Source organism: Chelonia mydas, chromosome 7 (genome assembly GCF_015237465.2).
Source record: "Chelonia mydas isolate rCheMyd1 chromosome 7, rCheMyd1.pri.v2, whole genome shotgun sequence".
NCBI lineage: Eukaryota > Metazoa > Chordata > Testudines > Cheloniidae > Chelonia > Chelonia mydas.
In genome coordinates this window covers 123,351,466-123,370,294 of record NC_057853.1, presented here as the reverse complement: position 1 = coordinate 123,370,294, position 18,829 = coordinate 123,351,466, and the positions used below count along the sequence as shown (strand labels likewise).

The 18,829-nt window shown below is 56.1% G+C and overlaps 1 protein-coding gene across 2 annotated transcripts in view; it reads right to left on the bottom strand.

Moving 5' to 3' along the window:
* Window positions 1–18,829, bottom strand: part of ABCC2 (ATP binding cassette subfamily C member 2) — a 75,637-nt gene that overhangs the window by 29,964 nt on the left and 26,844 nt on the right. For both annotated transcript variants that reach the window (XM_037903604.2, XM_043552394.1), the window contains exons 6-18: window positions 14,363–14,418; window positions 13,690–13,921; window positions 12,809–12,984; window positions 11,922–12,099; window positions 11,168–11,422; window positions 10,597–10,662; window positions 10,054–10,191; window positions 9,269–9,415; window positions 6,228–6,312; window positions 5,658–5,724; window positions 4,711–4,837; window positions 2,277–2,453; window positions 289–456 (exon numbers count right to left, since the gene is read on the bottom strand). In XM_037903604.2, the coding sequence (XP_037759532.1) occupies window positions 289–456; window positions 2,277–2,453; window positions 4,711–4,837; window positions 5,658–5,724; window positions 6,228–6,312; window positions 9,269–9,415; window positions 10,054–10,191; window positions 10,597–10,662; window positions 11,168–11,422; window positions 11,922–12,099; window positions 12,809–12,984; window positions 13,690–13,921; window positions 14,363–14,418 (1,872 nt within the window). The remainder of the gene's footprint in view (window positions 1–288; window positions 457–2,276; window positions 2,454–4,710; window positions 4,838–5,657; window positions 5,725–6,227; window positions 6,313–9,268; window positions 9,416–10,053; window positions 10,192–10,596; window positions 10,663–11,167; window positions 11,423–11,921; window positions 12,100–12,808; window positions 12,985–13,689; window positions 13,922–14,362; window positions 14,419–18,829) is intronic.

Sequence of the window (18,829 nt, the reverse complement as noted above, 5' to 3'; positions counted from 1 at the left end):
GGGAACCTGTGGGGCACTCTGTCATCTACCCTCACCCCTGGCTGGGGATGCACAGGGCCCCCCTCGTCCACTCATGCCCCCAGTGGAGAGCCTGGAGGTGTTCCTGTTGCCAACTGCACAGAACTGCCCACCAACTGGCCCCTCGTTCAAGCCCCCTGTTAAGCCACTAAGAGGGCTTGCCTGGCTGCAGAGGGGGCCACACCAGAAGTGCCCCAGATGAGGGTTGATGGGGGGAATCTCCTAGGTGGGGACTGCTCCCTGCCCCGATCAGCTTGGGGCTGTTCTCACCTTGCCCTGCAGCAGCCCGTCCGGACCCAGCACCTGGTCAAAGAGGTGCTTCCCCACGTGAGCATCTACGGCCGACAGGGGGTCGTCCAGAAGGTAGATATCTGCGTTGCTGTACACCGCCCTAGCCAGGCTGACCCGCTGCTTCTGGCCCCCACTCAGGTTAATGCCCTGGTAGGGGAAAGCACCTGACTGTAAGTCCTGGGGCTCTCCCTGCACCCCAGTGTGCTGACCGAGGGGAGCAAAGTCTTCCACTGGTGCTCACTCACCCTCACCCAGCCCCATGTTCTCCAGACAGCCCCCCCGAGCATCACACACTCTCGGCACCCCCACCCTACCCTCACAGGCTCCAGACACTCTGTACCCCCTACCTTATCCCTACATGCTCGAGACAGCCCCGACAAGCACCATACGCTCTCTGCACCCCCCACCCTACCCCCATGTTCTCCAGACAGCCCCCCCGAGCATCACACGCTCTTTGCACCCCCACCCTACCCTCACAAGCTCCAGACAGACCCCGAGCATTACACACACTCTGCACCCCCTGCCTTATCCCTACATGCTCCAGACAGCCCCGACAAGCACCATACGCTCTCTGCGCCCCCACCCTACCCCCATGTTCTCCAGACAGCCCCCCCGAGCATCACACACTCTCGGCACCCCCACCCTACCCTCACAGGCTCCAGACACTCTGTACCCCCTACCTTATCCCTACATGCTCGAGACAGCCCCGACAAGCACCATATGCTCTCTGCACCCCCCACCCTACCCCCATGTTCTCCAGACAGCCCCCCCGAGCATCACACGCTCTTTGCACCCCCACCCTACCCTCACAAGCTCCAGACAGACCCCGAGCATTACACACACTCTGCACCCCCTGCCTTATCCCTACATGCTCCAGACAGCCCCGACAAGCACCATACGCTCTCTGCGCCCCCACCCTATCCCCATGTTCTCCAGACAGCCCCCCCGAGCATCACACGCTCTCGGCACCCCCACCCTACCCTCACAGGCTCCAGACACTCTGTACCCCCTACCTTATCCCTACATGCTCGAGACAGCCCCGACAAGCACCATACGCTCTCTGCACCCCCCACCCTACCCCCCTGTTCTCCAGACAGCCCCCCCGAGCATCACACGCTCTTTGCACCCCCACCCTACCCTCACAAGCTCCAGACAGACCCCGAGCATTACACACACTCTGCACCCCCTGCCTTATCCCTACATGCTCCAGACAGCCCCGACAAGCACCATACGCTCTCTGCGCCCCCACCCTACCCCCATGTTCTCCAGACAGCCCCCCCGAGCATCATACACTCTCTGCACCCCCACCCTACTCCTACATGCTCTAGACAGCCCTTTAAGCACCACACGCTCCCATGCCCTCTGCAGCCCCGTCCTACCCCCACGTGATCCAGATAGCGCCCCCCAAGCACCATACGCTCTCTGCACTCCCACCCAAACCCCACAGGCTCCATACAGCCCTCCAGGACCACACGCTCTCTGCCACCCCCTGCTTCCCCCCATGCTCCAGACTGACCCTGAGCACCATACACACTCTGCACCCCACCACCCTACCTCCACGTGCTCCAGACAGCCCTTCCCCCCGAGCGCCACATGTTCTCTGCCACCCCCATCCCACCCCTAGGAGCTCCAGACACTCCCCAAGTGTCCCCCATCATTACCTCCCAAATACACACCCAGGGGCTGCTGCTTCTACCACCAAACATTCCTCCTCAGCCTCGGTCACCCATGCACCTCCCCAACTCCACATACCTCCTCCTCCTCTTCTACCTTCCTCAGATGCCCACGAACCACCCATTCCTGCTACCACACGACCCTCGAGCTTCCTACACTCACACACCCTCCACCGTCTCTGAGCCACCCCAGAACCTCCCCCGCTCCTATCCCCCACCTACTCCCCAGGGCGCCTCCTCCCAGCCTTCCCCTCCCATCACACTCTCCTTCCCCGACATGCCCAGTGCCAATACCTTCTCTCCAATCTCCGTGAGGTCACCTCCAGGCAGCAGCTTTAAGTCTGGAAGGAGAGCACAGGCCTCCACAACCCGCTGGTACCTAGCCTCATCCAGTTCTAACCCAAAAAGAATGTTGTCCTTCAGCGTGGCGTTCTGGATCCAGGCCTGCTGGGGAACGTAGGCCACAGAGCCCTGGAGGGAAGAGCCCAATCACAGCTGACTCATCCAGTCAGTGCAGGACTTGGGCCCTGGACTAGGGGCTGGGGAAAGGAGGGATGGGGGAGTTGGGCCTGGCATGGGAGCAGTCACATCCCCTGTGCAGGGAACTAGACAAAGCCAAGATGAGATTGTGACATTGGCAGACCAGGTGCCAGCTCATGCCAAGGCCTCTAGGCCTCAGCTGAACGTAGACCAATACATTGCTGGAAACCAGTCTGGCTCAGCTGTGTGTTGGCATTGTTCAAATAAAGCTGAGGTGTATGAGAATGTGGTTAGACATTATGAAATGCTGGTAGGAGCTGCATGTAGTAATCTCACTTACAACATCTGTACCCCACATTTTAAGGTTATATCGAGCATTTACTTTGCAATCCCCTGTAACTGTGTACCTTGTGAACCAGGAACGAAGCATTAACTAATGTAAAATGCTGGCTTCCTACTGAAGTGGTTAGGCCTTGCCCACCAAGAAAGCCCATTGAAACAAAGGAGCCATTGTGAAACATCAGAGGACAAAGACGTTGTTAATTGCTCCCCGCACTCCCAGGAAGAGGAATCATCCCATCAGCTTGAGCTCTGGGGGAAGGGAATAAAAATTCCTGCCAAAGAAGAATCTGGATCTTTTACGTCACTTGGACTTTGAAGGGCAAGGATTACCAGGCATAAACAAAAGATCCCCAATGCTTGGCCTCGCTTAGCCCTAAAGGACACATAGAGCTTGCTTATTATAGAAGCTTCTACTACTTTTTGAAACTTTAGATTGGAACCCATTTGTGTGTTTGTTTATTTGCTTTAACCTTGTAAATAGCACTCATTTCTTTTTCTTAGTCAATATATCTTTAGTTAATTTATTATAGGATTGGCTACAAGCATTGTCTTTGGTGTTAGATCTAAGGTGCAACTGACCTGAGGTAAGTGACTGGTCCTTTGGGACTGGGAGTAAACTGAATGTTGTTGTGATTTTTGGTGTAAGGGACCATCTATCAAAAAGACAAGTTTACCTGGGTGACAAGATAGATCAGAATACCCAAGAGTACTGTCTGTGACTCCCTGGTTAGGCTGTAATAGTGCCTGAGGAGTTTACACTTGATGCTTGGCTGGTGAAATAATAGAATCCTAGAACTGGAAGGGACCTCGTCTAGTCCAGTCCCCTGCACTCAAGGCAGGACTAAGTATTATAGACCATCCCTGACAGGTGTGTGTCCAACCTGCTCTTAAAAATCTCCAATGACAGAGATTCCACGACCTCCCTGGGCAATTTATCCCAGTGCTTAACCACCCTGACAGGATGTTTTTCCTTATGTCCAACCTAAACTTTACTTGCTGCAATTTAAGCCCACTGCTTCTTGTCCAATCCTCAGAGGTTAAGGAGAACAATTTTTCCTCCCTCCTCCATGTAACAACCTTTTATGTACTTGAAACCTGTTATCATGTCCCCCCTCAGTCTTCTCTTCTCCAGATTAAACAAACCCAATTTTTTCAATCTTCCCTCATAGGTCATGTTTTCTAAACCTTTAATCATTTTTGTTGCTCTTCTCTGGGCTTTCTCCAATTTGTCCACATCTTTCCTGAAACATAAGTACAGAACTCACAACAGGGGTGTGTGCTCTGGTTCTTAACAGACAGCTTGGCAGAGCTGATAATTCCTGTGACACTAAACATCCTGCAAGATAAATGTTGTTCACTGCATCTCCCCAGGACTTAGGGGGAAGAGGGTGCTGGAGGCTAGGACCCTAACTAGCCTTTCCACCCTATAGACCAAGGCTTTGCTCTCACTTCCATGAACTGGGTGGATATTTGTCCATGGCACCAAGCTGCCATGTGATCGGTCGTGACAGTTAGTGGATGTCCGGAGCAATAGCATGAAGTGTGTGAGGGAGGTCTGAAGCGTATTGGCAGAGTCGGGTAGGAACAATTTGAGTAGCGGGGGGCTGCAGATCAGGATTGAGGGGCATCGGCAAAGATATGCACATAGGGAACCCAGGGCTGGAAGAGCAGCGGGCTGTGGGGCGGGGCTGAGGGGCACCAGCAGAGCTAGAGGGTGTCCCAGAGCTGGAATACCAGGGAAATCTGCAAGTCATGACTGAGGCTGCTTGGCCTGGATACTGGCTGGGGCGAAGGGTGGGAGGGGCCTTGGTGTTCACATCTCTGCCTGGGGTGGGAACTCTTAAGTGCCCCCCAGGATCCAACAGCAGCTCACGGGGCCTCCTCCACCCAGGGCAGCTCCTCTCACCTGGATGTTAATGTGCCCCTTGAGGTTCTCCATCTCTCCTAGCACGGCTGACACCAGTGAGGATTTCCCTGAGCCCACAGCCCCGACCACAGCCACCAGACACCCAGGCTTGATATCCAGAGTGACCCTGGAAGGACAAGAGAGCTGAGTGGGACACAGAGCAGTGCTGAGCAGCTACTAGGGATGTAAATAACGCGTAAAAACAATAACCGTGTAACCAATTAAAATTCTACGGTTACATGGTTAAACGTTTAACCGGGGAATTAGGAATGTGAGGGCTGCTACAGCATGGGGATCCCTGCTGCCCGGGGATCCCCACGCCCGGGGATCCCTGCTGCCAACCCCATGCCCAGCATCCCGGCGTGCCTGGCATCCTGGTTTCCGGCCCGCGCACAGGGTCCTGGCTGCCATCCCATGCCACAGATCCCGGCTGCCGGCCCGCCCCGGGGGTCTGCGCCGTGGTGGCAGCCAGGATGCTGGGCGCAGATGGCAGCAGAGCCCTGGGCACGGGGGCGGCAGCTGGGATCCCAGACGCGCGGGGCAGCAGCCGGGACCTCGGGCGGAGTTTAATTGTTAACAGAAACCGATAAGCCTCAAGCTTATTGGTTAACCAGTTAAACTTTTACATCCCTAACAGCTACGTTATCCAGGCTAACCACAGGCTCCTTCCTGGACTCCTGCGTCTCCTGGACTTGCCACCTGGGCCTTGCATGGGGCTGGAAACATCACGAAAGGACCCAGACCATGTGGTCAGCGAGAACAAGCCAGCGAAGCAGGTGTTTCCAGCTGCCCGTATCTCTGCTCTGGGGGATGTGTGTCCTGCAGGGCCAGGCTGCACAGGGGGCTGTGTTCCACCCATGACAGCACAAGGCGGTTGCCTGGCAAGTCAGTAACAGAGAAGGGAGCCCCCCCAGCACAGCACAAGGCCCCGGACGCAGCACACTTACTCTCTGATCACAGGCTCAGCACCCTGATCCCAGGCAAAGGAGGCCTCGGAGAACTGCATTGCACAGTCTGCCAAGAGAACGGGCAGGGCCTCAGAGGCTGGGTGCGGAACAGCTCTCTCCCCAGCCCAACCCCAAACTCAGTGTGTCCAGCTCCCAGGAGCCACCAGCCCACTCGGGGGCTCCCCCTCATGCTTAGTGGATCCTGGATTTGGGCTGAGGGAGGAAATCCTCCCCAAAGGGCCCTGCACATGAGGGGAGGGTTGTTGTACCACAGGACCCTGAAAACCAGGTGCCCCCCCATGAGGTGTGAGGGGGGAGGGTGTATCTAAGGGCCCCACACATGGGGTAGGAGTGGAGGGGAGATTGTGCCAGGGGGCACCACACACTGGGTGGGAGTGGGGGGATGTATCTAAGGGCCCCACACATGGGGCGGGGGTTGTGCCCAAGTGCCCCCCACATGCAGTGGTGCTGATGGGGAGTTGTATTTGAGGGCCCTACACACCCATGATGTGGCAGCGGGCCCCCCACAGGCACACCAGGGCCCTGCTGTAAGACTGGCCGTTTATTTACCAACACTGGGGTCATGTCTTATGGCTGAGGGGTCCAGGTCGCCACTCCCCAGGTACCGCTCCAGCCGCTCGGTGGACACGCTGGTCTGCAGGAAGCAAAAGGGGATGTCACACAGGTGAGACACAAGATCCATCCGAGTGGGGTAGAGAGCTCCAGAATCTTCCTGCCCAACGCTCACACCCTGGGGGCATCTCCCCAGTTCTGTATTTCCCACGAGATTGAACAATAAGGCAGGGACCGTGTGTCTGCGTGTGCAGCACCCAGAAGGTTACTCCCCCTGCGCAGTAACTCGGGGTCTTCGAGATGTGTGTTCCTATGGACGCTCCCCTGTAGGATGCTCCTATGGACACCTCCTGCACCTGGGTTCAGAGAGCTTCGGTACCCACCCCCGCTGGGCTGCACATGTGCTCCTCCCCGTCTCGCACCATCTATATAGCGCTCTGTGGTCCAACCACCCTCAGTTCCTTCTCTGCTGCAGAGTGTGTGTGCGCGCTTCGAAGCAGAGAGGAAGGAGGGTGGGGAGTGGAGCACCCATAGGGACACATCTTTCAGAATCTCCGTTACTGCACAGGGGGAGTCACCGTTCCTTCTTCTTTGAGTGGTGTCGTGATGGATGGTCCACTGTCAGTGACTGTAGAGCAGTGCCCCGAGATGGAAGTGACTTCGGAGTGATGTCTACTAAAGCTGGGAGGTATTGCCAATACAGAGAAGGACTGGGATATCATACAGGAAGATCTGGATGACGTTGTAAACTGGAGTAATAGTAATAGGATGAAATTTAATAGTGAAAAGTGCAAGGTCATGCATTTAGGGATTAATAAACAGGAATTTTTGATATACACTGGGGACACATCACTTGGAAGTAACAGAGGAGAAGAAGGACGTTGGGGGATTGGTTGATCACAGGATAACTATGAGCCGCCAATGTGATATGGCGGTGAAAAAAGCTAATGCGGTCTTGGGATGCATCAGGCGAAGTATTTCCAGTAGAGATAAGGAGGTGTTAGTACCGTTATCCAAGGCACTGGTGAGACCTCATCTGGAATACTGTGTGCAGTTCTGGTCTCCCATGTTTAAGAAAGATGAATTCAAACTGGAACAGGTACAGAGAAGGGCTACGAGGATGATCCAAGGAATGGAAAACCTACCTTACGAAAGGAGACTCAAAGAGCTTGGCTTGTTTAGCCTAACCAAAAGAAGGCTGAGGGGAAATACGATTGCTCTCTATAAATATATCAGAGGGATAAATACCACAGAGGGAGAAGAGTTATTTCAGCTCAGTATCAATGTGGACACAAGAACAAATGGATATAAACTGGCCATCAGGAAGTTTAGACTTGAAATTAGACGAAGGTTTCTAACCATCAGAGGAGTGAAGTTCTGGAACAGCCTTCCGAGGGGAGCAGTGGGGGCAAAAGACATATCTGGCTTCAAGACTAAGCTTGATAAGTTTATGGAATGGATGATATGATGGGATAGCCTAATTTTGGCAATTAATTGATCTTCAACTATTAGCGGTAGATATGCCCAATGGCCTGTGATGGATGTTAGATGGGGTGGGATCGGAGTTACTACAGAGAATTCTTTCCTGGGTGTCTGGCTGGTGAGTCTTGCCCACATTCTCAGGGTTTAGCTGATCGCCATATTTGGGGTTGGGAAGGAATTTTCCCCCAGGGCAGATTGGCAAAGGCCCTGGGGGTTTTTCGCCTCCTCTGCAGCGTGGGGCACAGGTCACTTGCTGGAGGATTCTCTGCACCTCCAAGTCTTTAAACCACGATTTGAGGACTTCAGTAGCTCAGACATAGGTCAGGGGTTTGTTACAGGAGTGGGTGGGTGAGATTCTGTGGCTTGCGTTGTGCAGGAGGTCAGACTAGACGATCATAATGGTCCCTTCTGACCTTAAAGTCTATGATTCTATGATTATTTTTGTTGAAGTGGTGGGTACCGCTTTTGAAAGTCTTACACTGTCTTTCTCAGTGCCAAGAGACAATGTTTCCACCTGTGATCCCGCCCACTTTGGACCTGTCCTTTGCACCAGTACCGGAGATGCCCAGACAGTCACGGTAGCTGTCTCACGTCGGTAGCCACAACGTCCTCACAGCTCCCTGGGGATGCCTTTTTCTGAGGCAGCTCCTTAGAGGGGGAGCTTGTGGCCCTTTTCTTTTTGCCTGGGTGGGAGAGGATAGGTTTCCTCTTGGTGGCACGCAGTGAGTGAGCGTCAGCTGATGACCGGGCAGATGGTGAGCACCGCATAGGAGAGGTATCGGGGCCAGGGTCTGAGGCTGGTCGCAAAGAACTCTCCATGAGTAAAAGTTTTAGCCTCAGTTCATGGTCCTTCAAGTTGAGGCAGCAGGTACACTTCTGAGAGATGTGTCCCTCACCGAGGCAGTGTATGCACCAGGAGTGACCATTGCTCACGGGGATGGCTTCGCAGCAAGAGAGGCACCTCTTAAACCTGGGGGATTGGGGCATAAACGACCAGGGAGAGTTTCCCGATCGGGAAAGGCATATTAAAAAATAATGGGGAAGAAAGAGCAATGGAATTTTTTTTAGGGGGAAGAAAAATGAAAGGAAACGGCGATTCTACAAAAGAACAGAAACACGACTATTACTGCTATTACTAAAGGCTAGGGACGTCCGAAGGGCTCTGCTCAGGATCCCATCCCAGACCAAGGGCGGTTGAGAAGGACCTGAGGGTGGCTGGACTGCACAGCGCTATACTGCACAGACACCACTCACGGCGTGCATGGGCGGCCCAACGGGCCCGGCTACCAAAGATCTCCGGTCCCAGGCGCAGTGGAGCACCCGTAGCGACACTACTGGACGAACTGCAGCCCCAATCCTGGCAGGGCCTCCGGGTGCCGCCGCAACACACTCGAACCACCGAGGAAATAAATCAGAATGCGGGTGGATAGGGAGCCTTGCAACCCAAGTCCTCCTGAGCCCCACACGCTGCGCCTGAACCATATGATTCATCTGGGCGTTAACAAAAGGGCCCGAGACTCAACCCTCCTTCTCTCCGCCCTGCCCGGGGGGCTCACCTGCACCAAGGAGGAGATGACTATGGGCAGCATGGCCATGGGGAAGCGCAGCACGTTGAAGAGGGAGATGGAGGTAAATGCCTTCTGTGCATCTAGGATGTTCTTCTCATCCACCATGACGTAGACAGCGAAGCTGGCCACAGAGACCTGGGGGCAGGGGGTGTTAGAGCCACAGCCCCATCTTCCACTGCAGCCATGCCCTCACCCCCACCCCACCTTGTGCTCCTGCCCGGCATCCCATCCTCCGCATGCAGGGGCACGTGCTCAGGCCAGGGGTCGCATCTCCCAGTGTTCGGTGCTCCTTTTGGGGCCCCAGCCCATGCGTCCCCCACACACAGCGCTCCAGCTGGGGGACCCCCCAGAGCTCTTGTTGGGGTCTCCCCAGAAGAGTGGACAGTGGACAATAAACACTTTGGTGCTTTGCCTGCCTTCCCTGGGACAGACGCCCTGACACAGGGTCCCTTCCCAAGGACAGACACTCCGGCACAGGGGCCCCTCGGGACGGGCGCCCCGCCCAGGGCAAGTCCCAGTCCCTGATCACAGGGAGGTAGTGTGGGATGGTGCGGGGAATAGGCACATTACTCCCCATCCGCAGCCTGTCAGCCCCTGGGCACATCCTACCCCCTAACCTCAAAGCCTGATCCCCCCTCCCCTCCCCCAAAACCACCTGCGCATCCACGCCCACAGCCTTATCGTCCTGGGCATATCCCAATCTGTCCTGCCACCCAGGAGGCAGCCCCGTCTCCCCGGGGGCCTCCCACCACCACCAGCCCCCGTGCACTCACCAGCAACGGGGCACAGGAGAAGATGAAGATGGAGAAGGCCTGAAGGTAGCTAAAGTGCAGCAAGCCCTTCAGCTCACGCACCCGGATCTCCCCAACCTGTCGCTCAAATGAAGGCTCCCAGGCAAACAGCTTCAGGATCTGAGTGACGACCAGAATGAGCGGATCCAGCTCCCACAGTGACCCCCACTCCTAAGGCTCATCTCACCTGCACGCAGCACCCCATCCACCGGCTCTGGGTCCCACTCTCCTGCCTGCAGCCCCACCCATAGGTAGCTGCACAACCAGCCAGGGGCATTGTGGGGGTCACCTTCCTGGACTCATACAGCAAATCCTATACCATCACATGCCATCAGCTGGGGGGGGGTGGGGCACTGCCAGCACTGCTGCCATGCAGAGAAGGATGGGACCCCATGTGCCCTGGGGAGGGGATGGCCAGGCACCAATCCCAGGTGTCCTGGTGGGGGCAGGGCAGCCAGGCACGCCCCTAATGCCCTGGAGGGGGAGGGGCAGCCAGGCACTCGGGGGTGGGTCCATGGTGCTCACCTTGATCCCACTAAGGATTTCATTCATTATTTTCATGCGCTGATCCTTGTTCTTCATGTTCTTCATCTGCCAGTGAGAAAGGCAAGTTGTGAATCCCCCAGCCCGAACCCCAGCCCAATGCAAAGAGCAGCTCCTAAAACCCAGGAACTCCACAAACGCCCCATCTCGGCCCCAGGCTCACTCATCCCTCATCTGCCTTGCCAGCACTCCCCACCTGCAGGCCCCACCCCTGGACTCCGCTCTATTCCAGGCGGGCCCCCTCTCCCGCTGGCAGGGCCTGGACCAGCACAGCTGCAGGAGGGTCAGCTCACAGGGCTGGGGTCTCTGCTGGAGCTTGCTGCTCCGCAGAGCGGCTTCCGGGCTGCAGGGTAAAGGGGCAGCCCCAAGCAGGCTCTGCATTTCCTCTCTCGGCCCCATCTACATTCCCACTCCGGAGAGCCACTGGCAGTGGGCAGGGGCACTGGAGGGAAGAAGACGGGGTGGCTGGTGAGTGGGGGGCTCAAGCGGAGAGGGGCAAGGAGGAAGCCTTTGCCAGGCCAGCCCAGGGAGCGGACCCTGCCCAACCACTGACCTGAATGGCTCTGGCCTTGGTGGCCAGGAGAGCGTTGATGGGGATGAGCAGCACCATGACCCCGATCCCTGCCAGGACGGAGGGGCCCAGCTCCCACCACAGGAAGACAACGGACAGGGCGATCTGCAGTGGCGCCGACCACAGCTGGTGGATGAAGTTGGCCAGATCCATGAACCTCTGGGCATCGGCCGACATCAGGTTCACCGTCTCACCCTGGGTGTATTCCTTGCGGGTGGCGTTGGAGATAGTGAGCGCCTAGGGTGGACAGCACAGTCACCAGGGGCCAGGCCAGCCCCCAGGCGCAGTGCAGAGTGCTGCGTGCGAAGTCGAGGCCTAACGCATCAGAGCAGCTCCTGGTGGGGGCCAAGCTTCCTGGACTGACTCCTGAGTCCCGGCTCTTGGGCACTCCTCCTTGCCGGGCCTCCCGCCTAGCTCTGGGGGCCGCTGCACTGCTGTGGGTAAATGCCTCCCACCAGGACTCTGCAGCCAGCGCCTCACTGCACGGGGATCACAGCAGGGAGCCGGCCCGGTGCGCATGGTTCTTACTGCATGACTCCCGGCAGCTAACTCCAAACCCCCAGCCCCTTCACTGGGGAACAAAGGCCCAGCTCACAGGTGCCCTTGGAGGAGAGGCAAAGACACGAGAAGAGGGACGTGTATTTGGGGGACAGGGTGTGGGGGGAGCAGGAAGGCCCGACATGCCGTTCTGCAGCTGTTCCTGGCAGGGAATGCTGATGGGGGTACACACACCGACCTTCTTGTAGACAGCGGCCATGAGTGCCGTGCGCACGCTCATGCCCAGCAGGAAGCAGAGCTGAAAGTACTGCTGCAGGCAGATGGACTGGACCAGTGCGGTTACGAACAGTAGCAAGGCGTAGAGGTAGCCCTGCCAGGCATACACCGTGGGGTCCGCAACAAAGGAGATCAGCAGTCTGACGGTCAGAGGAGCCAGTGAGACCAGTCAGACATGGGGAGACCTCTGCCCCACAGAGACCAGCCCCCCAGGGACACCGCCACCCCAGCCCCACATAGACCAGCCCCCCCAAGCATGCTATCACCTCCTCCCTGCAGAGACCACCCACCAGGGACACCACAAACCCTACCCACAGAGACCAGCCCCCCAGGGACACCCCCACCCGCATAGATCGGCCCCCCAAGGATGCTGCCACTCCCTCCCTGGAGAGACCACCCCCCCAGGGATGCCACAACTCCTGTCCCACAGAGACCAGCCCCCCACAGATCCCGCCACCCCTGCCCTCAGAGACCAGCCCCCCACAGATCCCGCCACCCCTGCCCCACAGACACCAGCCCCCCCCCAACACCCCTCCACCCCACAGAGACCCAGAAGGGTATTGCCACCCCTGCCTCAAAGAGACTAACCCTGGGGACGTCACCACCCCCAGCACACAGACACCAGCCCCCTGGGGTTCCCCCACCCGCATTCCATCTAGAACAACCGGCCACTGATGCTAAAATCTGGACCTGACACTGATGCTAAACCCTGGACCATGAAGCAGCCCCCTTGTCTGGGCATGTCCCTGCACCATCCACAGAGAAACCCCCTGGGCCTGCCCTAGCTCCTGGCTGGGTGCAGGGCAGGCGAGAGGTCTCTGTGGAGGCAGCCCAGAGATGGGGACTCACCTCAGCAGCTGGGGGCTGGCAAACACCAGCAGGTCATGCACCAGCTTGAAAGCCACCGATTTCAGGAGGTTCCCCGCAAAGGTTCTGATCAGGACCTTGGCCAGCCAGGCCTTGGGGTAATCCCCACTGGGGCCACTCACATCCTCCTTCTTCTTCCTCTTCGGCCGCTTCTCCTCCTAGACAAGAGGCAGCATGTGAGAAAGGAAGCTGGATCAGACAGGCATCCTGCCGGACATCCACCCTGGGTCAGACACCCCACAGGGTCCTCCTCCACACCCAACACTCCATGGGCCCCCTGGATCAGACACCTCGCAGAGGTGCCCCCACCCACCCAGAGGCCCTTCCCCAGGACAGATGCCCCCACCCACCCAGGGGCCCCTCCCCGGGACAGGTGTCCCCCCCCAGCCAAGGCACCCTTCTCCCTGGATCAGACACCCCACTCAGGGGCTCTTCCCCGGGACAGGTGCTCCGTACAGGTACAAGGCCCAGTCCTGGATGGCAGGGAGGTAGCATGGGATGGTGGAAGCAGTGGGTGCTCGGGAAGGGGTGGGGGAGCTGCAGGCGGCTGGTTCCCGGGGCTGGGAGGGATGTGTGGGCAGCACAGAACCCCATGGGAGAAGGGGCTTCACAGCCCTGTGCTTAGACCCTCAGCTCATCACGGAGCAGCACGGATGGCCCAGGGAGAGGGGAGTTGTCAGACAGGCCTGTGGGGAGCTGGTGAGGGGAGAAAACCTTAAGACATGTGGAGCATCTATTGAGGGCTCCCTCCAACCCTCCTCACTCACGTCATTGCAGAGCCAAAGCACCAATGGCCTGTGCCAGAGACACAGTGACCTGGAGCCAGAGCCCCACGTCCAGCCCAGGGGCAGTGAGAGAGTTACCAGCACCAGGATGTCTTGGCTCTGAGCCTTGCTGAGCCCATTCCTGTGGTCTGGGGCTGCCTCGCGCAAGCTCCTCTTGCAGCGCCGTCTCTCCAGCTCCCGACGGGCCTTCCTCACCTCGGCCCTCATGTTCCTGTCAAACCTGCTGAAGATTTGCTGCGTTTTCACGTTTTCTTTCAAGTCCCAGAGATCTTCCATCTCCAGGGGTTTGCGATAACCCTTCAGAATCATCCTGTGGGGCAGAGAGAGCCTCTGGTCAGCAAAACCTTCTCCTGCACACTACGGAAACGGGTCTCTCCTGCTGACTGTCCCTCATACCCAGCCCGGAACAGACACAAAGACAACACTCGGGGTCACCGGGTGCAGGCAGCTGAGTCCACAGTGTCCCAAGCAACCAAGCTGCCTCTGGTGTGCTGAATCTCGCTGCAGTGCAAGCCAGGAGCGACTCATTTCACCCACAATTCCTCCCACCCTGCACCTGGCAGACAGTGATACTCAACAGAGTAAGAGAACAAGAGTAAGGTGAGCAGACCTTAGCCTCACACAATACCCCTCCCTGCCATCCCAGTCCGGGGCTCGCCACAGCTCATGCCACTCTGCCGGGGTCCCTCAGTCCCAGCTTGCAACCGCTGCTGTTCCCGCCCTGGGCTCCCTCCCACCCTGCTTTGCCTACCTGGTGTACCAGCCAAAGGTGATGGAGCTCAGGAAGGAGGCTGTGACCTCTGGGTTCTAGGACACCAAGAAAGAGGACAGGTTTCAGAGTGGTAGCCACGTTAGTCTGTATCAGCAAAAAAACTGAGGAGTCCTTGTGGCACCTTGGCCCTGGTCTAGACTACGAGTTTAGGTCGAATTTAGCAACATTAGATCCATTTAACCCTGCACCCGTCCCCACAACAAAGCCATTTTTGTCGACTTAAAGGGCTCTTAAAATCGATTTCTGTACTCCTCCCCGACGAGGGGATTAGCGCTGAAATTGGCATCGCCGGGTCGAATTTGGGGTAGTGTGGACACAATTCGACGGTATTGGCCTCCGGGAGCTATCCCAGAGTGCTCCATTGTGACCGCTCTGGACAGCGATCTCAACTCAGATGCACTAGCCAGGTAGACAGGAAAAGCCCCAGGGACTTTCGAATTTCATTTCCTGTTTGGCCAGTGTGGCACAGGTGACCATGCAGAGCTCATCAACAGAGGTGACCATGGAGTCCCAGAATCGCAAAAGCGCTCCAGAATGGGCTGAACGGGAGGTACTGGATCTGATTGCTGTAGGGGAGATGAATCCGTGCTATCAGAACTCCGTTCCAAAAGACGAAATGCCAAAATATTTGAAAAAATCTCCAAGGGCATGAAGGACAGAGGCTATAACAGGGACCCGCAGCAGTGCTGCGTGAAAATTAAGGAGCTCAGGCAAGCCTACCAAAAAACCAAAGAGGCAAACGGCCGCTCCGGGTCAGAGTCCCAGACATGCCACTTCTATGATGAGCTGCATGCAATTCTAGGGCGTGCCCCTACCATTGCCCCACCGCTGTCTGTGGACTCCTGCAAGTGCGGAGTCTCACGCAACAGGGATGAGGATTTAGGGGATGAGGAAGATGATGGGGAGGATGAGGATGAAACCGTTCTATCTGACAGCCAGGGACTGTTTATCACCCTGGATCCAATACCCTCCCAACCCTCGCAAGGCGGGCTCCCGGACCTTGAAGGGGGAGAAGGCACCTCTGGTGAGTGTACCTTTGTAAATATAATACATGGTTTAAAAGCAAGCGTGTTTAATGATTAATTTGCCCTGAAGACTTAGGATGCATTCACGGCCAGTACAGCTACTGGAAAAGTCTGTTAACATGTCTGGGGATGAAGCAGAAATCCTCCAGGGACATCTCAATGAAGCTCTCCTGGAGGTACTCCCAAAGCCTTTGCAAAAGGTTTCTGGGGAGGGCAGCCTTATTCCATCCTCCAAGGTAGGACACTTTACCACGCCAGGCCAGTAGCACGTGTCTGGAATCATTGCATAACAAAGCATAGCAGCGTATGGTCCTGGTGTTTGCTGGCATTCAAGCAACATCCGTTCTTTATCTCTCTGTGTTACCCTCAGGAGAGTGATATCATTCATGGTCACCTGGTTGAAATAGGGGAATTTTATTAAGGGGACAATCAGAGGTGGCCGTTCCTGCTGGGCTGTTTGCCTGTGGCCAAAAAGAAATCATCCCCGCTGTTAGCCACGCGATGGGGGGAAGGGTGAAGCGATCATCCCAGAGAATTGGGTGTGGGGGTGTGTGTGTGTATGTGGGGGGGGTTAGTTGGGTTTGTGCTGCACGTTAACCCGGAAACCTCAGCCCCTCCTTTTAAATGGCCAACCCAACGGGTGCTTGGTATGGAAATGGGGGCGCTGCTGTTTGGAACTATTCCCACATGTTAGGAAAGTTAAAGAAGCCAAAAGACTGTGGCTTACCATGGCTGCCTGCAAGCCGAATTCTGTTGCCCGGCCCTGCGTGTGTGATCTCTCACACCAAACCAGCACGCCCTCAATATAAGAGGCAAAATGCGACCTTGTACCGAAAGCACACGTACTATGTAATGTTAACAGCTTGATTCATTGTTCTAACCATTGTTCTCTAAAATGTGTCTTTTTAAATACTACTCTCCCATTTTTTCCTCCCACAGCTGCAAATGTTTCAACACTCCCCCTATCATCTCCATCCCAGAGGCTAGCGCAGATAAGAAGGCGAAAAAACTGCACTTGCGATGAACTGTTCTCTGAGCTCATGCAGTCCTCCCGCACTGAAAGAGCTCAGCAGAATGCGTGGAGGCAAGCAATGTCAGAGTCCAGGAAAGCACAAAATGAACGTGAGGACAGGAGGGACACGCGAGAGGAGAGGTGACGGGAGCAAGAGGAGAGGTGGTGGCAGCATGATGAGAGGAGGCAGGATGCAATGCTGAGGCTACTGGAGGATCAAACTGATATGCTCTGGCATATGGGTGAGCTGCAGGAAAGGCAGCAGGAGCACAGACCGCCACTACAGCCCGTGTAACCGTCCGCCCTCATCCCCAAGTTCCATAGCCTCCTCACCCAGACACCCAAGAACACAGGCTGGGGAGGCTCTGGGCACCCAACCACTCCACCCCAGAGGACTGCCCAAGCAACAGAAGGCTGGCATTCAATAAGTTTTGAAGTGCAGTGTGGCCTTTTCCTTCCCTCCTCCACCACCCCACCCAGTGCTTGCCTCCTCCTCCATCCTTCCTGGGCTACCTTGGCAGTTATCCCCCTATTTGTGTGACGAATTAATAAAGAATGCATGAATTTGAAACAACAATGACTTTATTGCCTCTGCAAGCGGTGATCAAAGGGGGGAGGTCGATTGGCTTACAGGGAAGTAGAGTGAACCAAGGGGGTGGGTTTTCATCAAGGAGAAAGAAACAGAACTGTCACATCATAGCCTGGCCAGTCATGAAACTGGTTTTCAAAGCTTCTCTGATGCGCAGTGCGCCCTGCTGTGCTCTTCTAACTGCCCTGGTGTCTGGCTGTGCGTAATCGGCCGCCAGACGATTTGCCTCAACCTCCCACCCCGCCATAAACGTCTCCCCCTTACTCTCACAGAGATTGTGGAGCGCACAGCAAGCAGTGATAACAATAGGAATATTGGTTTCGCTGAGGTCTAAGCGAGTCAGTAAACTGCACCAGCGTGCTTTTAAACATCCAAATGCACATTCTACCACCATTCTGCACTTGCTCAACTTGTAGTTGAACAGCTCCTGACTACTGTCCAGGCTGCCTGTGTACGGCTTCATGAGCCATGGCAGTAAGGGGTAGGCTGGGTCCCCAAGGGTAACTATAGGCATTTCAACATCCCCAAAGGTAATTTTGTGGTCTGGGAAGTAAGTCCCTTGCTGCAGCTGTTCAGACAGACCTGAGTTCCTGAAGATGCGAGCGTCATGCACCTTTCCCGGCCATCCCACATTGATGTTGGTGAAACATCCCTTGTGATCCACCAGTGCTTCCAGCACCATTGACAAGCACCCCTTTAGGTTTATGTACTGGCTGCCAAGCTGGTCCGGTCCCAAGATAGGGATATGCGTTCCGTCTATCGCCCCACCACAGTTAGGGAACCCCATTGCAGCAAAACCATCCACTATGACCTGCACATTTCCCAAAGTCACTACCCTTGATAGCAGCAGCTCAGTGATTGTGTTGGCTACTTGGATCACAGAAGCTCCCACAGTAGATTTGCCCACTCCAAACTGATTCCTGGCTGACCGGTAGCTGTCTGGCGTTGCAAGCTTCCAGAGGGCTATCGCCACTCGCTTGTGAACTGTGAGGGCTGCTCTCATCTTGGTATTCCTGCGCTTCAGGGCAGGGGAAAGCAAGTCACGAAGTTCCATGAAAGTGCCCTTACACATGCAAAAGTTTCGCAGCCACTGGGAATCATCCCAGACCTGCAACACTATGCAGTCCCACCAGTCTGTGCTTGTTTCCTGGGTCCAGAATCGGCGTTCCATGGCATGAGCCTGCCCCATTGCCACCAGGATGTCCAAATTGCCGGGGCCTGTGCTTTGAGAGAAGTCTGTGTCCATGTCCTCATCACTCTCGTCACCACTCTGTCGTCGCCTCCTCGCCTGCCTTTGCCGGTTCTGGTTCTGAACATACTGCAGGATAATGTGCAAGGTGTTTACCATGCTCATAACTGCCGCGGTGATCTCAGAGGGGTCTATGCTTGCCGTGGTATGGCATCTGCAGGAGAGCAGGAGAGCAGAGTTGCAGAGGAAGTGGTGGCTGACGATGGATGCCACGAGAATAGATATTTATCGAGATTGACGAGAGGACCTGCAAGGTTGATTCATGAGAGCAGGAGAGCAGAGTTGCAGTGGATGAGGGAGACCATGACAGCCAACATGGAGAAATTCGTTATCGAGACAAGAGCAGGAGAGCAGAGTTGCAGCGGAAGCGGTGGTTGGATGACCAGTTTTGCAGACCTACTGCACCATCTGCTGCCAGCAGCACCAGAACACAACAGCGGCAGTGTCGGTGAGCTGAGCTGGGCGGGCTGCACGCTTGCCATGGTATGGTGAGTGTCACGGAGTCCCTGGGCGATGCTCTGGAACTGCTCCCCATGAAGCCAGTCAGGACTCTGGGGAAGTCTCCTTTCTG